Raw genomic sequence first — 20,561 nt, 5'->3', positions numbered from 1 at the left:
ATGTACTCAGAGGGTGAATAGCTCAGTCAGGAGTGGAAAACACAGCCTTTTGCAGAGGCAGATGTTACAGACACATAGAGGATGATCAAATCTTTCAGTGCTACCTGAAGATGGGATGAAGTTCATGGAGAAAGGAACCTTGTGTATGTTTGTATCAGTTTCCTCTTCTTTTTCTTTTTACATGCTTTCTCTAATGCGTGTAGCATGCAAGCAGAACTGTAATTTCCCACCATCCATATGTCATTTATTGATGTAGATGTCAATTTGTGGTCTTTTTTTCCAATTTTATAACCTCATAGGATCACTGGTAAATTCATGTGAGAAGGGACCTCAGAAGGTCTCTAGTTCAGCGTCTGGCTCAGAGTAGCTTCCACTCCGAGGTCAGTTGAGATTGCTTTGAGATTTGTCCTTACTTTGCAAAATTCCAAGGATGGAGAGTGCACAGTATTTCTGGGTAACTTGTTCCCCTGCCTTACTGTGCTTCCAGTGAAAATGTGTTTCCCTTATATTCGAACCTCAGCTTAGGCTCATTGTCTCTTGCCCTTCTGCCAACATAACTGACAAGTTTGTCTTTCCAGTGATCTTCCTGTAGGCACTGGCAGGCTGCTGTTGGGTCCTACCCAAACCGTCTCATCTCCAGGCTGAGTAAGCTCAGCTCCTGCAGCCTCTTCACTGCAGAAGTGCTCAAGTTCCCACCACATGTTGGTGGTACTCCATTGAATTTGCTGCAGTTTATCCATGTCTTTGTCACACTGGAAGGCCCAGTATTGGACAGGGTATTGTAGATGTGGTCTTGTGAATGCCGAATGGAGGAAAATTCCCACTTCATCTACCAATTATCTTCATAGAATATTGTTAGTCTTTTTTGTGCTGCCAACAGATCATTCTTCTGATGGTTCTTAAATAACAGTTAAATAGTTACATCTTAACTCCTAATATATGAATCTCAACAACCTTCTGACAAACTTGTCACACTAAGCTTTACAGTGAAGTTTGAGAGCCCAAGATACAATATAAGTATGTTTCCAAGTGTACTTGTTTGTATGGACATTGAAAGATTTTCCTTTAGTGTAATTGCTGAGTGCACCCTTGATGCAGTATGAATGCACCATGCAGGATTACTGCTGAGAGGATGTAGTTTATTAATAGAAACAATAACTGAGTTTTGCCCAAGGCTATTGTTACAGAAGAAATAGTATTAATAATACTTGCCTAATGCTCACATCTGACTAAATACAGAGCACATAACGTTAAAAAGTTTGTGCAATGCACTGCTTGCAGTCTCCTTATTTATCCCCAGGAAAGGGTTCAGATTTGTTTAGGATTCTTAAATCCATCAGTCATCTCACATCAACTTTAGAATTTTTCTCTTATAAACAATTTCAGCTCTAACGTGTTCTTCTGATACCTATACATAAGTGAGAGTGTGTGAAACCTCAGTTAAACATTGGCTTCATCTGTTATTCAATGTTGCCACAACCGGAGACTCCTCTTGATGCATCAGATCTTTTTTTCATCTCTTGCTGTAGCTGTTTATCCTGAAATTCACATTGTTATTTGTATTGCCATTGTCACTTATTTTACTAATGTTAAAAAGCAAGGAAACAGCCCTGAAAATGGAATGCTTAGGTATTCAATGGGAGCACAGTTAAGCTGGGAACTCATTTCCATCCTCAAAGTCCTTTTTATATGAGAGAATCCACAGAATGAGCACAGGTTGAATGTAGTTCTCTCTGTGTAGCATGTGTGCAAGCATGCAATCACAGTTTCATAATTTCCACAGGCTGAAGAACCCACAGTTTCCAGAAGCAGAGCTGTTACGTGCTGCACTTCGTGATGTTAAAAAAATAAACACATAAGCTGTTCCCTTAATTTCTGGTTGACCATGTATTCTGACTGCTCGGGTCTGCTTTCTTCTAGATCAAAAACTACTGACAATCAGCTGTCCTTTCTTTACCTACCTTTAAACAAGGACCAAGTCACGTTTTAACGTCTTCCAAATGCATTGACCTTTTAAGTATCTTGCCTAGAGTTATCTTTCTGCAGCAATTGAGCCATAGTTGTGGCTCTTTTCCAAATTCTTTCCAGTTGTTTCAGCTTCTTACTTCAAAAATGAGCTAGATGTAGTATTTCAGCATTGCTTCTGCTGTGAGTACATGTATTTAAAAATAAAAAATCGCTCCAAAGTCTATTTGCTTTTCCTGCCCTTGTGCCAAGACTCACTCATCCTTCACCTCCTCCGATCTGCAGTGCTCTGCTGGGAGCAGTAGGTCACTTCAAAGCAGAGTAAGATCCCTTTATTCAAATGAGTTTCACAGATGCCCATGTCCCAGGAGGCTGGAGATATCCAGCAGATAGAGTCCAATTTTTTCTCAGCACCCTTTCTGACCAAATTTTTATGTTGCTGTTTCTTTGTTGATTTAGGTAGATGAAGAAAGATATTTAGGCTGAATCAGTGCCTTTATGAAAACAAAGCAATACATGGCTCTTCCACAAAACTGGCCTTTAACAGCTTGGCAGCTTTCAAACTTCAGGGACATTTAAGCTTAGGTGTCCTAAATCTTTAGGACAAATAAATGGGCAATGGAAATGGATGCAAAATAAACACAAGTATATTTCATTTAAATGCACACAACTTAGTCATTTTTCATCCTGTTTTAGATGGAGTGGTTGCTAATTTGGAAACTTAGTGGGAAGAAAGTGTTCAGGATTTTTTTTCCCCTGAGAGCTTGTAAATGTGTTCTGACTTCACGTCATCAGTCTGCTGCCTTGAACTCCTTGTTTGCAGTGTATGGCTAAGATGTTTCAAATCATTACAGAGAGGCAGGCTAGAGGAAGCACATAGGTTTTCTAGCTGTGGATGCTTCCTTCAGTCATGTTAAGGTTGCAAAGCAGCACTACAGTTCCCTGTGTTCTGCAGATCAAGCAGAGAGACTTGACCTGAAAAGGCTTCACAATTTTTCTGTATTTAAAATATTTACGAGGGCGTTCATAATCTTCTTATATACAGAACTATCATTTGGCATTAGCAGCATTACGTTTTTCCTCTAGTTAGGTAATTCAGCTCTTCAGTTCTGTAATGCATCTTGTAGAAACAGTTCCCTTCTGTATGCTAATTGGAGAGCTGAGTGCTGGCTGGGAATTCCAGCAGCAGCCTGCTTATTAGTGCTTGAGATGTGTGTAGCTCTACTCATTCTGATTATGTTCAGTGGAGGGTTCTTCAGTTAATCCATCTTGCTATTCCAGCATGAAATTCCTATGCTAGCAGAAAAGGCCCAGATCCTTGGCCTTTGCTGAGGAGAAAGAGTTTCATCTTTTGATGTTTTTACATAGTGCTTCAAAATACACAAACCAAATTCAACAGCTATTAAGAACTGTCTGGTTTCAATTCAGGTCGCTGACTGATCTAGACTTTAACTTTTCATCGCAGCAGATGAACTGAAAGATCATCAGAGGAATCTAATGCATTGCACATGTGAAACCAACAGTTGAGCAGGAGGACTGTGAGGGAGAAGAGCTATAGCTACGATCGACACTCACTGAGCAGTATTTTATATTCCAATTAGTTCACACTTATCTGTAGCGAAAATTATTGGTGTATGTAGCTGTCAGCTACCTTCTAAGTCCTGCCTGCAGGAAGTTTAAGATAGTTAAGGGCAGTCTTATTCGAAAGCTTTAAGGGTTAAATTTCTACTTTCATCAATGAAAAGTCATATTTCTAGACTAGCAGCATTGAGTACCAGAGAGTTGATTTTGAATATGAACATCCACAAGTATTTCTGTCTTCCCTATGGCACCTGCTCTTTTTGCATTATTTGTTTCCTCTTCAGTAACTTCCCAATTACTGCCTAAAAAAAAAAAAAGCTGTATGTTTAGTTTATAATTTTCTGCATTGAATAGAACTGGTATAGTTGCCTGAATCTAAAGACATTCTTTCCATGTTAATGTGGGGCTGGGTTCCTCATTGGAAAATGAGCTGGGAAAGGGAGCAGTGGATGCTTTAATATTGTTGGTATATGAGTGTCTACAGCAGTTTTTCAGCTAGGATTTTTACAGCCCTTTCCTTTTCCCTTTTCCCCTCTATTTGGATACCTGGTACTCACATATGCAATGCCTTAGTGTACCCCTGTGCCTGCTGAGGGACCTGCCCCAGTGTGGTCCAGCCTGTCTGCCACGTCTTGGTCAAGTTTCCACAGTTGAGAAGGGTGAAGTGAACATGAGAAGTGCAAAATACCAGCAATGTTTGGACCACTTGGATTGGTCTTTTCACTTGACTAACACAAGTCTATGTGGCAACTTCAGTAGTAAAGCGTCACCTCGTTATCCACAGAGCAAGGGCTTCTTAAAAATACACATGTGATGTCTGTGTTCTTACACAGTCAACATGAGTGTTTAAATGCTTGCAAAATAGACAGGTTTTGTGCCAAATATGCACAGGACACTGGGATGGGAGACTGTCTGTATGGTTTGTCTTGTTATTTGTCCGAAGTCCTGTCCCCTGGCCATCCTAGACTCTCCAGTTCCTCTGGAGAAACAGTAGTGTTGAAAACTTCTGCTCTAGTTCCTAAAAGGTAGGATGTTGCTTTTCCAGTTTATTATCTTTAAAGTTTGGTTTTATTCATCCTGTGGAAGCACACCTCACCTGGATGCTGTAGAGAGATAGACTGACCTGCTTTCTTCTTGTGTCTGGTGGTGGAATTCAACCCCTCCCTGGTTCTGTTACTCATCTGCCTGCTCCTCCTGCCTCCCCACACATCCTTTTCTTCCCTTGTAAGCTGGTTCAGCCCACTGACCCCATATTTTACTGTCTTTCCCACCATGGTACTATTAGGTCTGCGTAGCTCTTGGAATCCCATCCCTCATTCTGCTTCTGGTATATTTTCAACATGAGGAATGGGGATGGATGGTCTGTAATGGCCTGGCTGGCTGTGCCAAGAGTCCCAATGTGCAAGGGAGGAGTCCTTCTTCACTGGTGAGCTGGAGAACCTGGTCAAGTAATTTCTAGAGGCACTGCAAACTCTATTCGCACAGGGAATACTTAACAGCCCTGCAGGAGACAGGGGAGCGCACCATGTAATGTCCCTGCAAAACAGACTAGAAACTGGGAAGGATTCTTTTTTGTCCTGGGGGATAAGGTTAAGGCTGGATTCTTCAGAAGACTGTTACATAGTAGCTGCTAGAAAATGGATTCTTCATGTGATGTTCCATAGTGGAACCATAAACAATTTGTTTCATCTGTATGTTTAATAAACCATCTGCTAGTTTTGTTTTGTAAGTGTGTTGTATTGACAATCCAAATGCCATCTGTCAGAAAACAGACTGTTACTGGACCTGTCTTTGACATTCAGGCTGGGAAAAGTATTTGCAGTCATTTCAGTTTCTGTGTAGGGACATAATACAGGATATTGAGCTTTTCCAGATAAGCTTGTGTCTAGCCTGACTTTTTTGTTTGCTGTGAATGTGAAGAGCTGATATTAGTGTGACTTTAAATCCAATTTTCTAGCAACTGTCCGTATGCTTTCTGCTGGCTATGTTTTTTTGATCACAGCCTGACACTTTCAAAATTTAATCAAAGGATTTTAAAGAAAGTTTTCCAGGAGCAGAAGATGACAAAAAAAAACCCCAATCCCTTCTTTTGCCCTATAATCTTCAGATCTTAATTGAAACAACTGGCACTGGAGATATAACCACACTTAAAAGTAATTGTTTTCAAAAAATTCCTTCTCCAGTCAAAAGCCTTACTGCGATCATATCCCCTTACAGCAGGACTTTCTGTGCTGCTAAAGGAGGTTAATCTGTACAATGACTCCCAACTGGGATTGGCCCATAAAAATTCTGTGGACATAACATAATGAAATGTAATATAATATATTTTATATATTAGGATAGAAAGTCTTTGCTCAACATGTGTAGGATCACAAATGAAACCTAGCAAAACCAATTTCTTCAATGTGATCTCTTCAGGCCTTTTGTTTCTTTAATGGTGTCTACATTGCAGTTTACCAAAATATTTGAGTTACTAAAATATAATGCATCAATCAATCACTTTTTATTGTTTTCGGTTAGGATGGGGAATAGTGAAAATACAATGCTTTAAAGTTATCGTAATTTTAGCTTTCCCAATTTCCCTCACCTTTAGAAATTTTTTGAAAGTGATACAGATGAATTAAACTCGGTTGAGTTCTTCTCCATCATAAATTGAAACAAGAAATATTTTAAGGCTCAGAGTGTGAATTACATTGTTCCAGAGTATCACATTGCCAGCATTTACAGAGCTGCAGTAATGGTATACGTAAGTGTGTCCATGCACACAGCCTTGACTGGCAGAAAAAGGAAGAGACTGCCATTTTTGTTTCCTTCAGGGACAAAGTAAAGCAACAGTAAAACAAAGCACACTCCCTTGTATTCAGTGTTGGGTAGTGTTCTTGGGTAATTGCAGTGTCTTGGCTGATAACATGAATCCTGACTTGGTGGTAAGTGAAAATAAACTGCATATTGGAAAAAGCATATTAAATTCTAAAAATGGAACGTCATGCAGTTTTCTCAAACAGAAGTGTGCTTCTCCCTTGAGCCTGCACTAACAGTTCACCCAGTTTCTCCTGGGATTTGCCCAGGTTTACATTTATAATTGCACCATGGCAACTCCAATAAAGTGAATCCTTTTTGTTCGTGGGCAGTTATCAAATGGGAAGGTTTGAGGCTGTGGTTGTTAAGGTCTAGTGAGAGCTGTGCCTCTGAGCTTTCAGAGCTCTAGCTGATCATGGACACAATATCAAAAGGATGGATAACTGGCTGAGAAGAGCACAGCACAATTACCAGTAATCTGACTAAAAATGAGCAAGATAGGTTTCAAAATCTTGAAATCTTTGTAACGTTTAAAACAGCAAGAGCCTATTCCTAATTTTCCTGTTGCTTGTCATATAAGTAGCAGTAGGGGAGAAAAGAAATAACGTAGGAACCTAACAAGTGTTTTAAAACGAGCTTTTCCCACTAGCAGAAGCATTAGTTGTCCTTAACACTAATGTCTTACACAAAAGGCCAATGACAAGTTGGCAGTAAATGGTTTTCGTTTATTCAGCACTGGACTGTTTTCAAATATATAGCACAGCATAATCAGAAAAGTAACACAGAAATAGAAAATCTGCTGCATGTTAGCAACCGTATATTTTCATGAAGATTTTGTGAGGTTTTTTGTAACTTAAAGATTACGTGATGCTTTGGTAGCTATACTGAATATGTATGTACGAGTAAAAGTTTTCAATGGTATGAAAATAAGAGCTATAACATTCTTTTTTGTCTGCTACGTGCCTCCATGTTCCTTTGCTAGCATGGCATGACCCCTCTGATGCACGCGGCATACAAAGGGAAGGTTGACATGTGCAAGTTGCTCTTGCGACACGGAGCTGATGTTAACTGCAATGAACATGAGCACGGATACACTGCCTTGATGTTTGCTGGACTTTCAGGTAACTTCTTTCTAAACTTAGAGCACTGATTTTGATGACATTGATGGGTACAGTTTGCCATAAATTCATAATTTGAAGGGAAATATTGACATGCTTTTATTATTCCGGTTTAGTGTTATTTACCTGAACCAAGCGAATATGTCAAGACCAGGAGAATCCTGAGGACAGTGGAACAGGAGAGCTGCTGTTCAGGCTAATAGAAAAATTTATTTTGTTCAACATTTTGAGGCAAACAGTCTGTCTGTACTTTGTCCTGTTTGTTACAGGTCTAGAATCCAGTTTCTTTTGAGTTTTCCTGTGCAGTGGGATACATTCTGTGTCCTTACACTGTGTTACACTGGAAAAGATGCTGCACCATGCTACCTTTTTAGGACTACAGATAAGGAGCTTTTAGTAATATTTGAGACTTCTCAAATCAATCCAGTATTTTTCAAATTTTGTCCTCTACATTATTTTTGCAACTATCTTGTGGGCTCTTAAAAATGTTTTTAGTAATTTGTAAAAACATGTTTTCCCACGTTAATTTTCCCTCTCCTCTTACATAATTTTTTTGCATGAGGGTGCTTATAACTCTTATATATCTTCTCCTGTCTCAAATGTTGGTTTGCAGCTTTCCTCTTGCTATTCCTTTTTCCCTCCTGACAGGAACAATTATGGCCTTGAGTGAAAAAAAGATTCTGCATTAAAACATTGTTCCTTCTGGGGAAAAGATTAGGTTTGGGAATATTAGGTTATTTTAAGTATCTTCTTTACTAGGCCACTTACGTCTTCCCAAAAAGGAGATTTAAGGAAAGTAAGATTTCTTAGCAGGTAGAGTTTAAACTGTCTTATTTCATCATGAATATAAAAATGAGAAAGGCTTATGTGCATTTATGAACCTTAACTGGATCATCAGATTGCTTTTCTGCTAAGACTTTGGTTTGGATTTGGGATAGGATTTGGGAGATTTCAATGTTCTGTGGCATTGAGCAATATCAGAGCTGCAGCAGATAGATGAGAACTGACCCTTAGACGTTGTTCAGTGTCTGCAGCTTTATGGACAGTGCTGGATTTTGACCATTTTCTCAGAGCTGAGCTTTTAACCTGTCATCCTGGGTGTGAATGCCACTAAATGTTGGCTTTAAGGTCTGTTATCTGTGAGCACAAAAGGTACATAAGCACTACTGGCACAATGACTTTGTTTTTTAAATCAGAGTCATTTTCATCCACCACATCCTTTTAATACTCACTTTTCTGTACTTGGCATCTGCAGAAAAACTGATAAAGTGAGAATACCTTTGAAAGCAGAACCAGCAGAGTGGTGACAAGTGTCCTTATTAGTCTCTGAAGGGCACCAATTAAGTCATCTAATCTTCCCATCAAATTTTACTTCATTTTACTTGGTATTTAGCCCAGTCTGAACACCCAGTTCCCACTGTGGAGAAAGGAACAATCTGTTCTCTTCTCTGTGCTCCTGCTACATAACAGTCCTGAATTTGTTTTTCTTCTTAGAATAGCAAACGTTGTAGTTGAACTGTCAAACCAGATTAGTGGAATTTGCTTCTATACTGCTATCCAGAGGGACCAGGCTCTAGTGTAGCTACATGCATTTGACTCCCATAAGCTCCATGGGGAGCTGAATGTGCATTACAGAGAGCAGAGTTATACCCTCTGGAACCATAAATTGCCTTTCTCTTAATCCATTCTTAAAATAACCACATTGAGAAAGTTCATTTCCCTCAGAGTTATTCCTGTTCTTTAAGAAATTCAGTCCATGTTTTTCTAAAGTATAAACAATGACAAGTTCTGATTTGTTGTCACTCATTCCCTGTGTCTTTCCCCCAAATTCAGGAAATAAAGAAATCACTTGGATGATGTTAGAGGCTGGAGCAGAAACTGATGTTGTCAACTCTGTGGGAAGGACAGCAGCTCAGATGGCTGCGTTTGTGGGTAAGGTGGAAATATAATATAATTTCCTAAAGAAGTACAGTGTTAGATTCTGATGTTTTTTATTGGAGAAACATTACTTAACGACCTGTTCTGAACTGCCACAGTTGTTGAGGGCCTTTTTTTCCCCCTCATCTCATCCTATAAGACTCAATTTGTGTTCTATTCCCATGCTTGGTTTCATAAAAACAGAGGATCTAACCTGGAGAACTCATGTTGCTGTTCAAGTTTGTAAGTTTTTACAATGTCACCACTTTGGAAACAGTAAGAGGAAGCTGGGAAATTAGAGGTGTCTGAAGTGCAGTACAAAGGACCTAGTTGGAGCTTCCTTTCTGGGAAGCAACAACTGTAGCATTAGGTGTCTGGAACTCTCATCTGAGCCTGTCTTTCTCCCTCTGCACTTGGGAGAGGGAGAAGTCTTGGAACCTGTTCTGAGGTAGTCAGTACTTACTGACCTGAGCTTCACTAGAACACGATAAAAGATGTGCCATTCCAGTGTTCAGTGTTATCCCTGGCAAAACATGCAAGCAGGCTTTTATTTCTATCATTATGTTTCTTGGGGTTTTTTTTGGTTTTTTAAAACTCTTTAAATTTTTTTTATCCACCTTGACAGTACTAGGAGATTCCTGGATTAATATTCCACTTATCTATTTCTACCAAGGAGAATTGATAAAATATTATGAGGAAAAGTGGAGTCATTATAATGACACAGCTTTTGCTGTCCAGATGATCTTCCCAAAAACCAAAACTGAGAACCTGTGTTTCCTCTCAAACACAACCTTGTCATGGTGTTTAAATGCTTGACAACACCCTTGCGAGTCCATTGGGTGTTCTGGATTCAGGGGCCTACCTTGCCATTTAGATTTACTTCCTTGAATAGTGAGTTAGTGAAGCTTCAATTTCTTATCTTATCTCATTCTGCTCTTTTAAACAGGAAAAGATTGCTCACTTGAGGTTGGAGAAGCAAAACCTTAAATATTCCTTTGATATGTCAGAGAAGTCTACTCCTATAAGTTTTTGAGAGTCTTTCCCAATGTGATGCTGTATGGAGTTCTTGGTGAATGTGGAATGTTATCTCCAACGTAAATTTGGAGAATTTATGTTTAAAATCTCATCACCAAGGTAGAATAAATATTTTCAGGCATACTGAGATAAGCTTCTCTGTAAAAGTCTGAACATTGGAATCTATTCCAGTTCTTTTTTTTTATTCTCTGTCTAATCAACATTAATTCATCTGTCTGTGTGTGGGAAGTGGGATAGTTCTTCCCCTGTCATTTGTCTTACACTGTGCTCTATTAGCTCAAAACTGTCTCTTCTAAACCAGTGGAGGGTTTTAAATGCTGGAATTTGGTTGGCTCTGTCTTCTACTGAGTAATAGGATTAGTGCCAAGATAAATCAGTCAATTTAAATAATGTTGTCCTGAACTAGAGAAGCTAAGTTTTACTTTCCCTTTAGCCAAGTAATCCATCATATTGTCAGATGTAGAAAACAAGAAGAGGGTGTAACTTTTCTCATCTTGTTACTTCATCAGAGTTCTTTTATTTTTAGCAGATTTTAAGCATATTCTCTTCTTAGAATTTCTCCCACCTTAGGTTAATACTCTACTATCTGTTTCAGGTCTGTAAACTTACAAGTCTCAATGCAAATGTCATTAACTTTTAAAAGTGCAAAGTGAAGGAACTTCTCTTGAAAAATTTTAACACCAGTATGAGACTACTAGTACAGTGTAACTTTGGGGACAAATACCTATTCTCTTAGTTTTGGCTTCCCAGAAAAAGAGGATGCAGGAAGGGGACAGAGTTCTCAACGTGAAATTTCGTGAAGACACTCCCCAGTGGGGTCAGTAAGTTACACTAAAAGAAAGAATGACAAGAGTTGCCTGTTTTCAATGCAAATGATATCATGCAAAACTCTTTTGTGGGTAATACTCACTTGTGCTGCTTATATTAGATTTGGGTTTAGGTATTTTTTGTGGCTGTTATTTGGTGACTTTCTACTTGTGTGCCCTTAGGTCAACATGACTGTGTGACTGTCATCAACAACTTCTTTCCACGTGAAAGGCTGGACTACTACACTAAGCCACAAGGCTTAGATAAAGAACCAAAACTGCCAGTAAAATTAGCTGGGCCTCTGCACAAAATTATCACTACTACCAACATGCATCCTGTTAAGGTGGAGTAACATGTAAACTGTATGTGTTTGTTGGCATGGGAACTGTTCCTTTGTGTCAGGAAGCATTCAGCTCTTCTGAGAGTCAGCTGAGATTAAAAACATTATCCACTAACTCAGATACTTCTGAAAATGAGGAAGAATCAGGCTCAACATTTAGACGTGATTAAAATATTAAGCTAGTTCAGTGTTTGTATACACCTTGAATTAGCATCTTTAGGTGGAGAGATTCTTACATTTTACTTGAATAACCATGAATAGCTTTTCATAAAACAGTTTCCTATCTTAACAAAATCTCATTGTTCTCTCCATCCTTGTCTCAGCATGTATCTTCCTACCTTCATCACTGGTTCACCATAGTAACGTCTACCACTGCTGCTGTTTCTGAAAGTATGTGCAAGAGATGTTCATTTTTACTTCCCAGTGTATTTGCTGAAAAGAATGTCTTTTATGGTTTGCTCCTCCAGTGTAGTTCAGAGAAATGGATACACCTTAATTCTCACACAAGTTGCTCGGAGTTGCCATCCAAAGTCAGGCATTTGTCAGCAGCTGCCAGCCAGGAATCTGCAGTACATACAGACAGTAGTGCACCAGTGACAGCTACTTTAGTGAGGCGAGCATACAGCTTCCCCTTCAGATGGTTAGTTCTGGGCTTTACTACTAGAAGTACTCCAAGATGATGTGAGGTTGATATGTTCTGTGAAACTGCTTAAATCATACAAATCCAGTTTATTAGGTGTTCAAAGGGAACAAGATTTTAGGACTATGTATGGTAGTTTCTGTAACTGTTTCTTTTGAGATGGTCTTGACTCTTCAGGTTCTTATTCTAAAAAAACCCCAAAAAACCAAAACAAAACTATTTTTAATACCAGTCTTAATTTTAAATGTTTCTTGTATGGGAACTGTGCATTACAGTTATGGGAACTGTGAATTTCAGGACACTGAATAGTGATACTAAATAATGACTGAAAAAAGAAAGGGAAGACTACCTGAGAAGGAATTAGGGGAATATTAGTGACACCACTAAAATCTAGCTACAATGAGCTGTATAAGGTTTAGTGCTGCTGCACAAGTCTGAAAGCACTCATTCCTAACTGAATTACATTTTCTTCCATCCTTCTAGATCGTGTTGCTGGTGAAAGAGAACCCTCTGTTGGCCGAACTAGAAGCTCTGCAGAAATGCTACAGAGTTCTGGATCTCATTTGTGAGAAGTGTATGAAGCAGAAAGACATGAATGAAGTACTTGCTATGAAAATGCACTACATCAGCTGCATCTTCCAGAAATGTATTACATTTTTGAAAGAGCGAGAGGATAAGCTAGATGGATTTATCAAAAGGTGAGTACTCTACAGAGAGGTCTGAAGGGACGTGTACACACCAGCTTTACAGGCACCAGAAAAAAGGCAGCTGCAGTAACAGATTGGATTGTCTTGGGTAAAGGCTGTGCCAAATGAATTTTGCAATAATCCCAGCTGCAGTTCCTTCAGCGTGGCACTGACTCCCTTTATTCTGTCTGAAGTGACACTGTCCCTTTTCCTGGGTACAAAGGAAACATTCCTAGAGTTTCGACTCTCTGCTGGAACTGCTTAGAGCTTGGCATTCACATACACACTGTGAAGCAGCAGAGAGCAGCATGGGATGGAGAAAAAAGGTAGTGACAGGCTTGAAGAAAGAATTTCTCAGTGTCTGATGTGGATCATCTGAGAACATTTCTTGTGCCATCTTGCTCTCTAGCACTTATGCAGGGTGATATTTTTGTTCAAAAACACTTAAGCAACCAAAAACTGCGGATCCCACAGACTCTGGATGAGATCTGGACTCTAAAAGCACTTAGACAGATCTTCAGAATCTACTCAGAGTTACAAAACCAGCTGCCTGACCCTAAATACTGGAGTAAATGACCTGGCTTTGAGAAGGATCACATTCCCCATGTACCTCTGTGGATTTTTACTGAAATCCTCCACGGTACTGAAAATAAATTAGGAAGTCAGCTTTCATGTACTGAAATCAAATAGGTCCTCGGTGAGCCATGTAAAAAAACACTAGCCAACCAGATAAATACAGAGGTGTTAGGACTATAACATGTTATTAAACATAAGCAAAGCAGAATTTGTATTTTAAGGTATTGTACATTTGTGGGTGTTTATTCTTACAGTCGTCATTTTTACCCACCACAAAGCATTTTGAAGCCTTGGTCAGATGTAGATCCTGGTCTACCTGTAGGTGATTATTTTTCTCTGTGTGGCTGAATTAGTAAGTTGTTTCAGAGCATGCATCTATTTATTTTTTATTTCATAATGATTGTGCATTAGAATGAAGATTTTATTAGCATTTTAAGCACTTTTACATGTGAAGTCGACAAGTCATTTTGAATGATAGTTCTTTATAATGTGAAAAAGGACTGAGTACAGCATGCTGTGTGTTTCTTCTTGGATACTTACTGTGTGATTTCTTATTTTACTTGGGTTTTAAAAATTTAGTCTCCTGAAAGGGAGAGAGAAAGATGGTTTCCCTGTGTACCAAGAGAAGCTAATTCGAGAAAGTATCCGAAAGTTTCCCTACTGTGAAGCCACGTTGCTGCAGCAGCTTGTGAGAAGTATTGCTCCTGTGGAAATAGTAAGTTTTTTCTATCAGGAAAATACTTTCTAAACAACTTGTATAGTAAATTCAGTTGGAGACATCTTTCTGTTCTCAGCTTCTGCCATGTGTTATATTAGGCAAAGGTTTTTGATGTCCCTGAACTCTCTGGCAAGCTGAAGTTTGATTCTTACATCTGGCAGAAAAATGTTCTAAAATACTTCAACTAGTAGGTTTTTCATGTTGCCATAATAAATGCTTACACATCTCAGCTCTTAAAGAAAACAGAAGCAATTTGTTTCTTGTCTCAGAGTTTCTTTTCCTACTCTGGGAGGTCTGTTCAGTTTCTCTTTGCCATTTCACTTTCAGAAATTTGGACACAAATGAAATTAATTTTGCACTCTGGCTTCACAATGTCTAAATTCAGTTTAAGACTTGACTAATTCCTTGGATTTAATGCATTCATTACTTCTATTGTACACAAAAAATTGGTAATATATGATGGCAGAGAAAGAAAAGGCATTCTGTGAAGCTGCTTTTATCACAGAGAGAGGCAAGGGGATGCAATGTGCAGCAACATGTGGATCTAAATGAGAAATCAAAGTTTTAAGTAAAAATATCTAACTTCAGTTTTCCTCATATGCCTTTGCTAACACACTCTTCATTATGGTGCTATCTCTTACCTCGTGATAAATTTTACATGACAGTTACTATTGGTTTTTTTAAGCACATTCTCTCTGGTGTCTGAGAGCTTGACATTGTATGCACTAGCACTGGGGAAGTGGAACAATGTTGTGACGTGTTTGGATTATGCAGAGTGAATTAAAAATAGCCTCCATCTTAAGTGGCTCCAGGTCTGCTAAAACGTCCTGGGGCTTAATGCAATCTCTACTGTCTGTCCAAGCCAGGAGAGTAAACACAGTGTGAAAACATAAGCTGACGTGATGCATCACAACTTACTTCAGAGTAAACATTTTCCTTCCTGTCCCTTTTTTTAGTCTTTTCTGCCTCTATGGAAATGATGGTTTGTTCCGTTGGATTTCTGTCTGTTGTGCAGAACTGGAAAGGAGGAGATGCTGTGATTTTTATTTGTCTGGAAGCCTTTGACCTTTGTTGTTGCACATCAGTCTGGGTGGCTCAGCATTGTCATAGTAGTTATGATTGTGCATATTCCATGGTAGTCTAACTGTTTAAGGATTTACTTAGAGCTGGAGCGACTTAGCATTATTTTCCTCTGTTTGCATCATTGCCCAAAAGAATAGTCTTAATTTATGGTTGCCAGTAAAATATACTAAATCTTACTGCTTTTATTGCGTGGGAAGGATGCTGCAAATAACATCTCTATAGTAATATGCAAATAATTGTTTTGAAGATTTCAAGTTCTGTCCATTTGGTCTGTTGCATCCGAGTGCCCTGAGCACAATGGTGTATCATTGGCAAGTAAAACATCTCTGTGTGTGCCAGCACAGGGACTGATCTGCAAAAATCTGCTGCATAGGATCGACAAGCAGGTGACACTGTGTAAAGAACACTGCGTTCATTGATAGTAGTATTAACAACTTACAGAGTAAATTCTACAGAAGCTAAGGGCTTAACTTCATACACTTTATGAATGCTATAAATGTTAAGTTGTGCATGTTAGTTAAGTTCTGTGACTTAATCTTATGTTCTTGCTGCTGCAGTTCTTGCTGCTTCAGTGATCCTGAAGCTTGCATTAATTGTTCCATTTTTCCCTGGTGTATCCCTCTTCGTGACAGTGCTGGTTTGTAATCTCATTACCACCTCTTGTCTTGTCTTGCAGGGCTCTGACCCCACAGCTTTTTCTGTGCTTACACAAGCCATCACTGGCCAAGTGGGTTTTGTGGATGCTGAATTCTGTACAACTTGCGGGGGAAAGGGAGCAGACAAAAGATGCTCAGTGTGTAAAATGGTAAGAAGCCAAAAACCAGTCCCACTGAGGCACTGAGGATTTGAATGCTTCCCCTTTACTGTGTAAAACTTAGGACAAATGGCATGTATGCCTGCACTTAAAATGTACAAGCCATGTACTTCTGGGAAAGATGCCTGAAATTCACAAGTCAGAGTCCTTGGATTTCCAAGTGTGTGTGCTTAGGAATGAAGAAAAAGTAAAATTTCTGCATGTTTATAGTTAATAAAAAACTGTTCTTTATAGATTCTTATATAGGATAGAATCAGGCTATGTGACCTTACAAATGGCTTAAAAATACCATTAAATGCTATACGTAGATTTAACTTGATGCACTAAGAAATGACAGAATATTGTCTATTTATCAGTACATGAAAATGAACTGATAGCTCTGGTAACTTTCAGGTGATGTACTGTGACCAGAACTGCCAGAAAATGCACTGGTTTACCCACAAAAAAGTCTGCAAGACCCTGAAGGAAATTCATGAGAAGCAAGAACTAGAAGCTGCCAAAGAGAAAAGGAAACAAGAAAAAAGGCAAAAGAAAGGTTAGGACCTATGGTTTGCTTGCTGCAACTAATTCTGTGTAAACTCCACCACAAAGAGGCATTTAACAGGTCTTAAAATCTGTAACAAAATCTTTGTTGTAACAGAACAGCAAAGCTGTGTTTGTTGGGCTTCTCATCTTTCAATTTACAGATACTGTGTCCTTTCTAAAATCTGGATTTCAATGCTAAAGTTACACAGGTTTCTGCAGCTAAAGCATTTAGAATTGCACTACACTGCTTCAAAATCCAGCTTTTAATCCAACTCCTGCAGAAGTTTCCTGCTGCTCTACCTTTTGTTGGAGGTGTTAGGACAAGTTGGATAATAAGCAAGCAGCTCTCTCCTTCCAGTTGCAAAGGTTAATGTAATGTTAATTCTCCTGTAATACTTTCTCTTCATAATTAGAGGACCGAGTTAATTGTGTTGTGTGCTTTGAATGTGAAGAAAGCAAACACAAGTCTTGAAACTGTTCATGGTGGTTTTCTCCCTTCAAGAAGCAAATAAATTAGTACATAATAACAGAAGAAACACTTCGTGTCACCCACTGCCTTAACTTACTCTGATACAATGTTTTTCTAAGTGAAATAATACAAGAGATGACTTCTTCTCTTTTACAGTTTACTGGATTTCTCTTCCCTTGTTTTAAGAATTGTAGAAGTGCATTGGACAGGTCACACTTGTCTTACAGTGGTACTATTGTTCTATTCAGCTGTAATTGAAAAACTATAGCAGAATATAAATTAGTAATAATTGAAGTTTTCTACAGCTTCCTGCCATGATCATGTTACAACAGGCTGTGGACGTTGTAGGCATGGATACTAGAAGTCCCTGGATATGTTGCATACCAATGCAGCAAAACGTAATGAGCTGTGAGCAGTGACACCTCACGGTGGTGACAAATGCACACCCTGCAGGTCCCTATTTCCTGAAGGAGGCAGTGGCCAGGTGCTGTCCTCTTCAAAGGGAGAGACAGGATCTTGGATGGCTCTTTCTCCCTGCCTAAAAAGGGAAGCTGACATTTTTTTATGTTACTGCTGCACTATCTACATGTTCATCTTCATGAACTTTCTCAGACACATGCCCAGCACACTACTGACCTTATCAGGTCATGCATCGTTAGCAAGACACTGAATTCACCTGACCTTCAGGTCACCTTGAGAATGGTGTTGTATCAGAGCACTTCACAGCAACAGCAGTTTTATTTCAAAAAGTGAGTCATACCTGCTGCAAATCCTGTACATCAGGAAATTAAAAAATACCTCCCACAGCTGCAACTAGAAGCAAACCCAAGAGTCTGAGTTTCCACTGTGCAGGGGTGAGTGTTAAGGAAGTCTGTGCTTCAGCCTGTGCTTAAGGCACTTAGCTCCACAGGACCTTAGCAGGGCTTTGGCAAGGCTGGATAGCTGTGACACAAGTTTTGGATGGCTGTCAATCATAACAGAGAACAAGAAACCAAGATTTAACTACTTCTGAAGGTGCCTAGGCACCCACATAGGCTTTCCCCTCCTTTTCAGAACTGTGGGCACAGAAGCCCTACTTAGCAGAATCAGGGCAACAAGTTGTTCAACAAACCCAGCTGCACTCTGTTCCACTGTCCTGCCACCATTCCTTGAAAAGCTAACGGTGAGAATAGTGTCAGAGAAGCATGCTTGAATTGAAAGTTAAAATACCTGTAGAGTCCTGCTCTGTGCCTCTGTATGTTAAAAAGAAAAATGGCAAAATTGAAAATAAATTAACAAGAGCTTTGTGTAGGGTTAGCTTCAGAGTAATCTTATACCAGCTTAAGCAGAATTCTAGTGTCTTGGGTCTTTTTTTGATGCAGGTGGGTTTAATCACTTTTGTAATTGATGCAAAATGTCCTCGTGTTTATTATTCTTCAATAATAAAAATGTTCGCTTGCAAATGAGTTCAGTGTTTATTAACTGTGTGACTTCTCTTTTGTTTAGATGAAATGCAACTACTAGAGAGTAGTTCTACAAATGAACAACAGGCAGATCCTAGTCCAGATGCTACAAAAGAAGTGGATGCAAATCATCCTACTGACCAAACGGAAGAACCTGAATTAACCAAAGAGATGGAGGCACTAGCCCTGCACTCTGAAAGTCCACTGGAAAGTGAGACTAGCTTAGCTGACATTGCTCTTCAAAAAATTCAAGATTCTGAGGAGTGAGGAGAGGGTAAGAAGGGACTGAGAGTTCTCAAGGGTCCTAAAGAATTTTTATGCTGACCATGTGTGAGTTCTTTGAGCATGGCTTATGCAAGACTCCCTTTGAAAGACAGAATGTCTCTGCTCATCATGAGATGAAATCCTGGCTGCTTTGTCTATAAATACTCCAGGTTTTGTTGTAGATTGCCAAAATAGGTATTTATTATCTGCTAAAAACTAGAGGCATAGATCCATCTGTATGTATACCAACAGTAAGCATAGTAAACCTCTGAGTACCTGTGGTTAACCAACCACCTAGTGATAAATGCAAAGCATTTGGTTTGGATTATTCATGTTTTCAGAACCTAAAATTTATTTTAATTGTAATTTAAATACTTTTTTCCACAGGTACATAGATCTGTAGTTAAAAGCACTGGGAAGCCAACTGTAAAATTGCTTTTTTTTCCCACCACTTTATAAAGCTTTATCTAGAGGAATTCAGTAGGAGTTAGGTTTCTGAAGATACTCATCTGAATTCTCAACTTTTCATGACATTACTGTAAATATTTTGACTAGTGAGAGCACAACAATAGTGTCTATTTTATGGCAATTTTAGTAAGTGAAACTGCTGTTTCAGCTGTCTAGAGCTGATGGTGAAATGTGTTTCAACAGAAGTATTTCACTATTGGTTTGGTCAGAAATATTCTAAGTCTGATGAAGGGAAGACCAGAATGACTCCCGATATTTTGACTGACAAGAATAATGGTTTCTAAATCAGTTTTCAGATAAAGATGCCTTAGAGCACACTGGGATGTTTCTTATGAATTACTTAATAAACATAAAAGATGCTTAATATTTTTCCTGCTCAGCTTGGTCACACTAAATTAGATGAGAAAATCTGTGTGTGCATTAAATGGGATTTCACTTTGACTTTCAACTAAATACCAGATCTAGAAAATAGCTTCCCTTAACTATGCTTTTCACTCAGATTTAGTGCTGTGTCTCATGAAATCCATGGGAATGCCACAACTGAAAATACCACTTGCTGCATAAGGATGGCAAAATTGGAGACTCTCTTATTGTTGGATGAATAACTAACTGGTGTTTTGAACATGGCAATATTCTTCTGATTAGAGGAGTAAGGATCATCAAAACAGAGAGAAAATGCTATTAGTTTTTTTACTATTTATGTTGAAAGTTTTCATTTAATATTCTGAAAACTGTAAGAGCGAGGATACATAAGTGCACCTGTGCAGAGAATGTACCTGTGTTTTACCTTCAAGGACTAGCAGATTGTGAAGAATAAAGGGAAGTTTTTTAAAAGAAGGGAGCTGTGTGCTGATTCTGTTTACTGCACCTGCAAGACCTGCTGGGACACACACGGTGATGTTCTCATGTGACATGCACGGGCCTCCTGTAGCTTGAGCATACAAGTTTAACTTCATGGCAATTGGCAAGCAAGAGATGCCTGCCTGGAACTTGGATCTGGAGTCATGCTGTAGTCACAGTCCAGTCTTGGGTCTGGGAACGCGTACGTGCTGCTGGTTCCCTGTTCCACACATGGCATTTGGGGCTCACAGGGATGTATTGTTCTTCAAGGTTTCTCTGAAAATGGAGCCCTTTAGGGCAAAAGGTTCAGGGTTTTCGAGGGGTGCTAAAATCCATAGCTTTCATTCTCCCAGTGGTGGTGCCTCACTGATTGGAAATATTTGATTCCCCTTGACAGGCCACTGGATAACATCATCTCTGACCTGCTTTCAATAGGGAGGTTGGGCTAGATAATCTCCAGAGATCCCTGCCAAC

At 39.1% G+C, this 20,561-nt stretch overlaps 1 protein-coding gene across 1 annotated transcript in view; it reads left to right on the top strand.

Moving 5' to 3' along the window:
• ANKMY2 (ankyrin repeat and MYND domain containing 2) overlaps positions 1–18,782 on the top strand; it is a 19,288-nt gene extending 506 nt beyond the window's left edge. The window contains exons 2-9 of the mRNA XM_009075523.1: positions 7,328–7,466; positions 9,297–9,395; positions 11,405–11,565; positions 12,686–12,900; positions 14,044–14,179; positions 15,942–16,070; positions 16,473–16,614; positions 18,559–18,782. Of these exons, the coding sequence (XP_009073771.1) occupies positions 7,328–7,466; positions 9,297–9,395; positions 11,405–11,565; positions 12,686–12,900; positions 14,044–14,179; positions 15,942–16,070; positions 16,473–16,614; positions 18,559–18,782 (1,245 nt within the window). The remainder of the gene's footprint in view (positions 1–7,327; positions 7,467–9,296; positions 9,396–11,404; positions 11,566–12,685; positions 12,901–14,043; positions 14,180–15,941; positions 16,071–16,472; positions 16,615–18,558) is intronic.
• Positions 18,783–20,561: the final 1,779 nt, after the last annotated feature.

The sequence above is a fragment of the Acanthisitta chloris genome, unplaced genomic scaffold, assembly GCF_000695815.1.
Source record: "Acanthisitta chloris isolate BGI_N310 unplaced genomic scaffold, ASM69581v1 scaffold39455, whole genome shotgun sequence".
NCBI classification, from domain to species: Eukaryota; Metazoa; Chordata; class Aves; order Passeriformes; family Acanthisittidae; genus Acanthisitta; species Acanthisitta chloris.
This window is presented reverse-complemented; position numbering and strand designations above follow the sequence as displayed.